An 11,209-nucleotide genomic window follows, 5' to 3' on the forward strand; every position below is an offset into this window, starting at 1 on the left:
GTGAATCCATTCTGGGTTTCAGTCAGAACCAGCCAGAACTCTAAAGGAACTATCCAAGGTTTTCAGTTCCCATGGTCCTTTAACTGTGGCGATAGCTAGACCTAAGGTTTATCCCTGGATCATCCAGGGGTCAAACCTGTTCATCTAGGTGACACACAGGGGCAGGATCTACACTATTCATTACACCGTTGTTTAAGTGCATTGTTGCGTCCTCCCTTGCTACGTTACAAAATGCAACTTGAGCCCAGTCAATCAAAATACCTTTTCTTCTATCGTTTTACCCAGGCACACTCTTCTTTAGAACGTTCTTCATTAGCTCTGAAGTAAACCTCCTTCTTCTGGTGACTCTGAGCTAGACCTGCCGGGATAAGCTGGCAGGGAGGCGGGGCGACGCGTAGGGACGAGGGAAGCCCTGCAGCGTCTTAAAGGGGCCACGTGCGCCCCAAAAGATAAGCGTTTTTTTAAAAAAATTAAGCCTCTGTCCCCTCTTTCACCGCCCTCCCTCCCTCTCCCCCTCCCCCTTGTCGCGTTGTGCCAGCTCTCCCTCCCCTAGAAAAGCCCTCACGTCCTAATCAGGAAGCAAAGACCATGGTCACGAGACATGACTTTGAAAGACGGCATTGAATACAACGAAAGGTTGGGGCACATTGTTAGTTTTAAAACGATTTTAACAGAAAGTGGAACGGTTTTAAAAGTCAGAAGAAACGTAACAACAACAGCATCACGTGACTGCTGACGTCATCTCTGCCAACTTGTTACGTTTCATCTAGACAAGTGTAGACGGGCTCAGGGGATCCAATGCTCAGGCAGGGGCGAACCCTGGATGATCCCAGGATAAACTTTAGGTCTAGCTGTGGCCTATGTATCATGATGGTTAACAGAAGGTTGGAACAGCTTTTAAATGTGTTGGTGTAGATGCATTCCTCTGCCTGTCTTTGCATCCTGCAGTTCTGCATACTTTGGGCCACATCGTCAATGTCTACATCTTCTCAGTCACCCCCCTCAGCATCCTGTCCTGTCTCTTTTCCCACGTGTTTATGAATGATGGGTGAGTAGTGAGTATTTTTCTCCCTGTGATAAATAAGAACACAAGAATGCAATGGAAAGGGTTGGGTTGGGTTGGACCTGGAGAAAAAACAGAGGCCATTACCTATGAGTAAGTGTGCAATTTGGCTTGTTTGGGCCACTGTTTGGTGGATTTTGGCACATTCGACCGACCTTATCGATACCCTAAAAGACATCTCCAGATAGTGTTACGGGGCATTCCTGGGGGTGGGGGGATCTTCTATATGTTTACTGAAGCAGGGTGTGTTGAATTGCAACCTGCACAAGATAAGAGTGGCCACTTCACACCCACCCACAAAAAAGAGGAAACGCTTCACGAAAAAAGAAGGCAAAATTCTCCAAGGTTCCGCATAGTTTTGATTGTTTTGAATTGTTCTTAGTGCTTTTAAACGTTTCTCCTGGTTTTAGTTTGTCAATGATTTAATACATTTTAGCAGTGTATATTTAGTGTCTTACATTGTTCTGATTTTATCTGTATGCTGCCCTGAGACCCCAATGATAAAAGGGATACAAATATTTTAATAAACTAAATAAATAAATAAATAAATAAATATTAAGGCTTTACTTCATGCCACTGCTGGTTTCTTTTCTTTCCAGATCACAGTTTCCTCCTAAATATTATTGGTGGTTTTTTGAGACAGTCCCAGGTAAGGGCCAGTGCAGAGGAAGGTTCTAAGGATGCAGCAAGACCACACGGGGTGGTCCATTGCTTCCCCATGTGTCCCATGTCACCCTCTCTGTCTCTCACAGGCATGACCGGAGTGCTGCTCTTAGTCATCCTCGCCATCATGTATGTCTTTGCAACTCACTATTTCCGGCGAATCAGCTTTCGGGGGTTCTGGATCACTCATCACCTCTACGTGGTTCTCTATATCTTGGTAAGTAACGTTCAGACCCTGCCTCTTCCCGAAGAAGAAGAAGAAGGAGGAGGAGGAGGAGGAGGTATTTCTTGCCCGCCTCTCCATTTTGATCGAGGTGGGGAACAACAATAAACAATAAAACACATAATACTCAATTAAAACATAATATACATTGCTGAAAACATCCTAAAAAACATCCTAAAAGCATACTAAAAGCACCCTAAAATTCCAGTGGATAGGACTGCTGGAAGAGATCAGTCTTTATAGCTTTCTTGAATGTTAGTAGACTGTTAAGTTGACGAGTCTCTTCCGGCAGGCCATTAGTAACGATATGACCGATACCCACAAGGCATAGGGATTTCTGCGACAGAGGTTTGCAGATTCTGCAATTGGCATGGGGGGGGGGGCGCCAAAGACAAAAAGGTGGGGGCAAAATGCCCCAGACACCAGCATGTTTAGATGCTACCATAACTAAGCCTTAGGAGGGGCATTTCAGCCTTTTGGCCCAAGCCCCTTTGGCTCTCCTTCTGCCCACTTCAGCACAGTCACGGAAGAAGGCGGTTTCTGTTCTGATGGAAGTCTTGGGTCACATGTCCCCCCAGGTTATCGCCCATGGCAGCTATGCTCTGATCCAGCAGCCCCGCTTCCACATTTATTTCATTGTCCCGGCCCTCATCTATGGCGCAGACAAACTCATCAGCCTGAGCAGGAAGAAGGTGGAAATCGGTGTGGTCAAGGCTGAACTCCTCCCATCAGGTACGTAGTGGTGCCCCGTAACCATTTCTCCATTAGAAAGCAGGGAGGGACCTCCTGCCCTGGATCTGTCATCAACAGCATCTAAGGCCTTAGCTAGACCTAAGGTTTATCCCGGGGTTGTCCCTGCCTGCTCCCAGGATATCCTGTGTGTCATTTACATGAACAGGGACGACCCCGGAACGATTCCGGGATAAACCTTAGGTCTAGCTAAGGCCTAAGATTTCTTTTTGCCTCCCTCTCTCTTTTCTCCCTCCTTCTCCTCCTATCTCTCTCCTTTCCTTCTTTTTTTGCTCCCTCCCTCCCTTCCTCTTTTTCTTCACTTATTTCCTCCGTTTCTCCTTCCCTTTCTCTCTCCATTCCTTTCCTTCCTTCTCTTCCTTTCTCCCTCTCTTCCTTCCTTTTTCGCTTCCTTCTTCCCTCTTTTCTGCCCTTCCTCTTTCCTCCCTCCCTCTTCCTCCTCTTCCTTCCTTTTCCCCTCCCTCCCTCCCTTTCTCTTTCTTTCTCTTCCCCTTCCTTCCTCCCTTTCTCTTTCTTTCCCTTCCTTCCTTCCTTCCTCTCTAATGGACGGCCACCATGTCTGCAGTGCAGGAGTAGCTGCTTACCACAGCATGTGTCATGTCTAACCCTACTGTCCCTGTTTTGGGAGAAGATGTTTCATGTAATCAATCAGAATCAGATTGGGAAATAGAAGAGGCAGCGCCAGACACCAGCCAGCCTGTACCAGTGGGGGAGGAAGCTCTCACGGGTGATTCCCCAGCTGGAAGTCAGCCCTCTCCAGAGCTTATCTCCTCAAGGCCAAATCCTACATACTCAGTGGGAAGTGAGGTTACTTCCGGAGGTTAACGTCCCAACAAGCTAGCTGATGCTAGTGTCCGCCGGAAGCTCAAAAGCATGGGGCAGAAGGAAGGAGTGAGAAAGTTGGTTTGATTATGCCAGAACCTGCCTCCGCACCAGGCTCACTGAAGTTACAGGCATTTGCGAAGTGGCTTCCTATTCTTCTTGAGTGGACAATTGTCTTGCTTAGTTTGCATAGTTTTGCCCAGGGGGACGTTTCCAAGAGGTTAGACTCTGTTCAGGTAGAAGAGACATTTGTTGCTTAATAAAAGCTTTGTGGATTACTTAGCAAGCCTCGTCATTTGCCTCCCATCAAAAGCAGGAGTGTTCTGAAAAACATGACAGCACAGCTGGCTTACATCTTTAATGGCAGCCACTCAGCACTCTCTTTTCTCTCGGCTCAGGTGTCACTCACCTCCAGTTCCAGAGGCCCCAGGACTTTGACTACAGGTCTGGACAATGGGTGCGGATTGCCTGCCTGTCTCTGGGGACCACCGAGTACCACCCCTTCACCCTGACCTCTGCCCCCCATGAGGACATGCTGAGCTTGCACATCCGAGCAGCCGGACCCTGGACGACCCGGCTGCGAGAGCTCTACTCCCCCGAAAGCATCGCAGAAATTGGCAAATATCCCAAGGTAAGGGCTGTTTTTGTTCTGTTTCTCCTGGCATAAATTTTGAAAAGTAGTGCAAAAATGTGTTCGATAGATGATTGGAAGTATTTGGAAGAACTCCCCTTTCTGGACTCCCTTTTCCCCACCCCATTCTAAAAGGATGAAATGCAGTAAGAACAGGGCCGGATTTATGTACAAGCTAAACAAGCTACAGCCTAGGGCCTCACATTACGAGGGGCCTCACGTTAGAAATTTAGAAAGAAAAAAACATTTGCAACGTTTACAAAAACCAAAGAAAATGTGCAAAGAAAAATTACTTATTGTGATTTACATCTAATTTATATGTTATAACCTTATATTATATTGTTTAATTGTATTGTGTGTTTGACAAACTCCTAAATAAAGAATGTGCACACATATAACACGCATTTTAATACCTATATTACACGACTATCAAATTCTGCTTAATTGTACAGCCTGTATTTTGCATTTAAAACATTTATTATCTGTTGAAGAGGGAAGGGCCTCACTCAGGTTATAGCTTAGGGCCACAACAAATTTAAATCCGGTCCTGAGTAAGAATGACTGGCAGCAAGAGCTTTAAGGTAAAGTCTGCTGGTGTGGTTTTGTTTTTGTATTTGTGGCCCTATGCCTTTGACTCCACCCAGTTTTCCTTTAGCCCTGCCCACTTCTAGAATGGGGCCTTCGAGAGCTTCTCCGAAACGGAACCCAGTTCTTCGGACGAAAGAGGCTCTCCACCACTCTCATAGGCAGAGCTAAACTCTTCCTGACCCGGGCTCCACGTGAGTCCAGTTCTGGGCTCCACAATTCAAGAAGGACGCAGACAAGCTGGAGCGTGTTCAGAAGAGAGCAACCAGGATGATCAGAGGTCTAGAAACAAAGCCCTATGAAGAGAGACTGAAAGAACTGGGCATGTTTAGCCTGGAGAAGAGAAGATTGAGGGGAGACATGATAGCACTCTTCAAATACTTAAAAGGTTGTCACACAGAGGAGGGCCAGGATCTCTTCTCGATCCTCCCAGAGTGCAGGACACGGAATAACGGGCTCAAGTTAAAGGAAGCCAGATTCCGGCTGGACATCAGGAAAAACTTCCTGACTGTTAGAGCAGTGCGACGGTGGAATCAGTTACCTAGGGAGGTGGTGGGCTCTCCCACACTAGAGGCATTCAAGAGGCAGCTGGACAACCATCTGTCAGGGATGCTTTAGGGTGGATTCCTGCATTGAGCAGGGGGTTGGACTCGATGGCCTTGTAGGCTCCTTCCAACTCTGCTATTCTATGATTCTATGAGTCCTCTACCCTACCATCTGAACAAGGGAGGTTTTCTCTTCCTCTCTGTCTCTTCACAGCTCTACCTGGATGGGCCTTTTGGGGAAGGGCACCAGGAATGGAACAAGTTTGAAGTGTCGGTGCTGGTGGGAGGAGGCATCGGGGTGACACCCTTTGCGGCCATCCTCAAAGATCTCGTCTTCAAGTCCTCGGTCGGCTCCCGGATTCCGTGTAAGAAGGTAAGGTGGGAAGAATGGAGGCGTGGTGGAGCTTTTCGTATTCTTTGCCCACCGGTGTGAATGTGCACTCGCCTCTCGTAGTATGGTCCTCTTCTCAAAGTATCAGATGGATCTCCCGAAGCAGTTAGTAGAGGAGACATGTCTCAAGAGAAAACTGGGTGCACTTGGGACTCAACCAGTTCGCATTGGAGCCAGTGTAGTATAGTGGCTAGAGCGTTGGACTGGGAGTCAGGAGATCCGAGTTCTATTCCCCCACTCGGCCATGGAAACCCACTGGGTGACTTTGGACCAGTCACAAACTCTCAGCCCAACCTACTTCACAGGGTTGTTGTTGGGATAAAATGGAGAGGAGGAGGAGGACTATGTATGCCACCTTGGGTTCCTTGGAGGAAAAAGGGCGGGATGTAAATGCAATAAATACAAATAAATACATAAATTGAACCTAGCTAATCTCACTTCCGAAACAAATGTGTGGTGGAATGAAATTAGGATTGGAAATATGAAAAACAGAAACAGGATTTGACAGCTCCACTGACACCTGTTGACCACCAACACCACTCTGTTCCAGATAAAAGGGATAAGTTAGCACAGTAAGGGAAAGATCTTACCCGGCTTCAGTTGTCCATGCTCTGGTAACCTCCAAGTTAGATTACTGCAATGCCCTCTACGTAGGGCTGCCTTTGAAGACGGTTCAGAAGCTGCAGCTTGTGCAAAATGCAACGGCCAGAGTAATAACAGGGACCAGAAGGTTCGAACATGTAAGACCCACTCTGGCCCACTTGCATTGGCTGCCTGTATGTTTCCGAGCCCAATTCAAGGTGCTGGTTTTGACCTATAAAGCCTTACACGGCTTGGGACCACAATACCTGATGGAACGCCTCTCCCGATGTGAATTTACCCGGTTACTACGTTCAACATCTAAGGTCCTCCTCCGGGTGCCTACTCCGAAAGAGGCTCGGAGTGTGGCAACGAGGGACAGGGCCTTTTCGGTGGTGGCCCCCAGACTATGGAATGATCTCCCTGACAAGGCTCACCTGGCACCAACGCTGCTATCTTTCCGGCGCCAGGTTAAGACTTTCCTCTTTGCCCAGGCATATGGCAGCACATCTTAATCACCCACATGTTTATTTTTTTAACGGTTTTTAATGCTTTATGTGTGTATGTTCTGTGTTTTAAAATTTAAAATTTTGTATACTTTTTTTTATCTCAATTTTAGAATTTCTGTAACCCGCCCAGAGAGCTCTGGCTATGGGGGCGGTATATAAGCGTAATAAATAAATAAATCTTTGCCTGAGACCTTAGAGAGATCTGCAGCCAGTCAGATACTGACCTAGATGGACAAAGACCTGATATTACGCAACTTCCTATGCTCCGATTTCGAGATTGAACATAACACAAGTTGAACCAACTATCTTTATTAGTGCTGTTGAAAGTGAAAGAACTTTCACAATGCAATCCTGTCCATATCCACTCAGAAGCCGATCCCATTGCATTTAATGGGGCTTACTCTCAGGCAAATGGGTATTGCATTTTAGCTTTACAGCTCATTCCAATGCATGTTGAGACAGGAAAAAAGTCCTACAACTCCCAGGATTCTCCAGCCAGTCATGTTAATCAGATTAGAATGAATCTGCATGCGTTTTGCATATGACTGAAACAATAGTATTGTTTCTTTCCTTTGAGATGAGGTGTGTAAAAGACACAAAAGATGCTTTTTCTCAGAAAAAGTGTTCCCCCTTGCTTAAGATTTTCCTCCACCGCGAGGAAAATATGTACTTTGTGTATATGTAGCATAATTATTTGTTTAAATATGGAACTCACTACCACAAGATGTAGTGATGGCCACCAATTTGGATGGCTTTAAAATGGGTTCGGATAAATTCCTGGAGGAGTAGGCTATCCATGGCTACTACTTCAGATGGCTAAGTGCAACCCCCAGTATTCGAGGTGGGAAGCCTGTGTGCACCAGTTGCTGGGGAACATGGGTAGGAGGGTGCTGTTGCACCATGTCCTGCTTTGTTGGTCCATGGTCAACAGCTGGGTGGCCATCGTGTGAACAGAGAGTTGGGCTAGATGGTCCGATCCAGCATGGCAGTTAGTATGTCCTTATGGTCATTAGTTGGAGGTGCCTCTTCAGTCAATTTTAAAAAATAATAATGTTAATCAGTGAATTGATAACAGGTCACAGCCCTACAGCTGGAGCCAGATTTAGTCAGAGTAGTGACATTGGAATCAATGGGATTTATATTAGTAACCTTACCCACATTCGCCTTGTTCCTAGATCTATTTCATATGGGTGACTCGAACTCAGCGGCAGTTTGAGTGGATGGCGGACATAATCCGCGAGGTGGAGGAGAATGACCAGCGTGACTTGGTCTCTGTGCACATCTATATCACGCAGCTGGCGGAAAAGTTTGACCTGCGCACCACCATGCTGGTGAGTCGTCTGCTAGGGCTGTACGAGAAATTCGGCTCCATGCGTTTCTGACCAGAATTTGCCCTGTTTGCAGCCCTGAACCGGAAAGGGAGCTCGTTTTGGGGAGCAAAGCTCACACAATCCTGAGCTTGGGGGTGCTGATTCGAAAAATGCATACTTTAGCACCCCACCCCACCCCAAAAAAATGCACTTCAAAGCACACATTCTGAAGGAAATGCACATTTTCATGCTTACATCAATGGCGGAAAAATAAATAAATACATAAATAATTTCTTACCCGCCTCTCCACTTGGATCGAGGCAGGGAACAACAGCCAATATAAAACACATAAAAACTGATTAAAAACATAGTGTACATGATTAAAACATCCTAAAAGCATCCTAAAGTTCCACTGGGTAAGCCTGCCAGAAGAGATCAGTCTTTATTGCTTTTTTAAATGCTAAAAGACTGTAAAGTTGATGAGTCTCCTCCGGCAGGCCATTCCACAGTCTGGGAGCAGCAGAAGAGAAGGTCCTCTGGGTAACAGTTGTTAATCTAGTTTTTGCTAGCAGAAGTAGATTTTTCCCAGAGGACCTGAGTCTGCGGGGCGGATTGTACAGGAGAAGGCGATCCCGCAGGTAGCCTGGACCCAAACCATGTAGGGCTTTAAAGGTGATAACCAACACTTTATACTTTGCCCAGAAACTAATTGTATTTTGATGCATTATTTTAAAAACATGCACCAAAATGCATACTTTCCCTGTTCGAGCAACACATTTTTAAAAGCTTGTGATTGGGAATGAGGCAGACCAAACTTCGAGGTGGAACTCAGAGAATCACCTCCCATCCTTCGATATGTGGAAGTTTTAAGGCCTTGTGTGCTGCGTCTTTCACTCCCTACTGCATAGGACAGATCAGAATAGGGTTGTAGCCATGGAGGAGAGGATGAGGTGGGACTCTGGCCTCCTGGGAGATATTCCAGGCCCCTCCGTGTATGTTCAGCCCTTATTTAAAACTCTAAAAGTAAGATTCTAGTCCCTTTTACATACAGAGATATTGAAAGTTCTTCAGCTGGTTCTTCTGTCCAAGGAAAGTAAAGGCATGGGGAATGATTGATCAGTGTAATGTAATGGCTCAGAAAGAGGGCTACAAATCAGGACGTCAACAGTTCGAATCTTGCCCCTGCCTGCCGTGAAACCCCTACATGACTGCTGCCTTCTCTCTTTCTAGTACATCTGTGAACGGCATTTCCAGAAAGTCCTCAACCAGAGCTTATTCACAGGCCTGCGCTCCATCACCCACTTCGGACGGCCACCGTTCATCCCCTTCTTCTGCTCCTTGCAAGAGGTCCATCCTGAGGTCAGTGCCAGGGATGGGCCGATGGATCCTGGGAGCAGCCAAATTATAGAGGGACGGGGCATTTGTGGATTGCAGGCAAACGAAGGTTTCCATGGGACAGAGGGAGCCTCATTTATTTATTTATTTATTTTATTACATTTATATACCGCCCCACAGCCGAAGCTCTCTGGGCGGTTTACAACATCATGCGTGCCAGGTGTGCGTGTTAAGAGGGCACAAGATGCTGCGTTATCCCAGTTCCAAACCCTTGACCACCTGGCCCTTAATGGTCTACTTTGACCAGGAGTGGCTTCCCAGAGATCCAGGCAGAGGGGTTTCCCTGTCATCTGCTTTGCCAGATCTGTTTTAACTGGCTGTTGGTTGAATGTCAGAGCACCTGCTTTTGCATGCCATGATGGTCCCTTCTGTAAGCTTTCTAAAGGCCCATTTTCACTGCTCCCTGTGCAGCTGCAGCATCCCACTGGTGTCTAAGAACCAAACTGGGCATTCTGTGAGGTGAGGCCACCAGGTACCCTCCCTACGTTTTGGACTACAGCTCCCATGATCATCAGCTAGCAAGGGATGATGGTGGTTATAGTCCAAAATGTCTGGAGGTCACTAGATAGGGGAAGGCTGATCTACAGCAACCTGTAATTTAAGATGACATTTCCTCTGGCTCTTTTTTACACGTGCTGAAGAATGTGAGGGTATAAACCCGAGGTGGTGGAATGACCTGTACCATCTAAGGCTGTAGGTGGAGAAATTGCATTTTTAAATACTTTCCTGCAACAAACAAACAAAAAACTGAAAAAACAAAACCTCCCTGCTAGTAGAAATCTAGCACAGCAAGTATTGGACCTTCTTCCCTGAGATGTTAGCTTTTAACTAGCAAGGAGGTTTTGTAGGGGAGGGGCTGTAGCCCAGTAATATAGTGCGTGCTTTGCATGTAGAAAGTCCCAGGTTAAATCCCTGGCATCTCCAGTTAAAACTTAAACGATCAGATAGCAAGCGACAAGAAAGATCTTTGCCAGAGATCCTGGAAAGCAACTGCTAGTCAAAGCAGACAATATAGACTTGATGGACAGATAGTCTGGCCTCATATCAGGCAGCTTCCTATGTTGTTGTTTAACACAGAGGGTGTTCAAAACTGGCATCCCCAGTTGCAGCCAGAAGTAGTAGAATTCATGCTGCCCCCTTATTCTGCTGCACGCTTGGACCATCCTGGGTGGCTTTAAGGCATAACACAGAGCTTAGAGCTTGACCTGGAGATGGGTGAGAGAGCTTTATTGTGCTCAGACTTTTTTTAGGTGGGGGGGCATCTCCCTTATTTTGAGAATTCTTTTGGTTTTTTTGGTTTCAGGTCAAAAAGATCGGCGTGTTCAGCTGTGGTCCTCCAGGAATGACAAAGAATGTGGAGAAAGCATGCCAGAAGATCAACAAGCGTGATCAGACCTATTTTATACACCACTATGAGAACTTTTAGCTCTTCTGTAGTCTCTGCTTCACTTCCGTGGGGGTGACCGTTCATTCATCTCCCCAGCCAGGTCTTTGACTGCGGAGAGTTGTTGGAGGATAGGTCAAATTCTTGCTTTTAACATCCTGAAGACAGCTGTGTTTTTCGCCTGTACCAAGAATCTTAATGCCACTTAGGCAAGAGACATTATTGATGCTTGGCCATGCTGATATGGACAAGGAACGCTTCAGTGCTTGGATCACTTTGGGACTCAAATATGTAAATCCTCAAAAAACAAAAGAGTCTGGTTAGCCTGTAACCAAAAAAAAGTAGTGTTTAATAAATAA

At 46.3% G+C, this 11,209-nt stretch overlaps 1 protein-coding gene across 1 annotated transcript in view; it reads left to right on the forward strand.

Moving 5' to 3' along the window:
* DUOX2 (dual oxidase 2) overlaps positions 1 to 10,892 on the forward strand; it is a 74,046-nt gene extending 63,154 nt beyond the window's left edge. The window contains exons 26-34 of the mRNA XM_063142363.1: positions 949 to 1,048; positions 1,663 to 1,712; positions 1,816 to 1,943; positions 2,528 to 2,681; positions 3,920 to 4,152; positions 5,497 to 5,655; positions 7,937 to 8,092; positions 9,302 to 9,430; positions 10,770 to 10,892. Of these exons, the coding sequence (XP_062998433.1) occupies positions 949 to 1,048; positions 1,663 to 1,712; positions 1,816 to 1,943; positions 2,528 to 2,681; positions 3,920 to 4,152; positions 5,497 to 5,655; positions 7,937 to 8,092; positions 9,302 to 9,430; positions 10,770 to 10,892 (1,232 nt within the window). The remainder of the gene's footprint in view (positions 1 to 948; positions 1,049 to 1,662; positions 1,713 to 1,815; positions 1,944 to 2,527; positions 2,682 to 3,919; positions 4,153 to 5,496; positions 5,656 to 7,936; positions 8,093 to 9,301; positions 9,431 to 10,769) is intronic.
* Positions 10,893 to 11,209: the final 317 nt, after the last annotated feature.

This window comes from Elgaria multicarinata, chromosome 16, assembly GCF_023053635.1.
Source record: "Elgaria multicarinata webbii isolate HBS135686 ecotype San Diego chromosome 16, rElgMul1.1.pri, whole genome shotgun sequence".
NCBI lineage: Eukaryota > Metazoa > Chordata > Lepidosauria > Squamata > Anguidae > Elgaria > Elgaria multicarinata.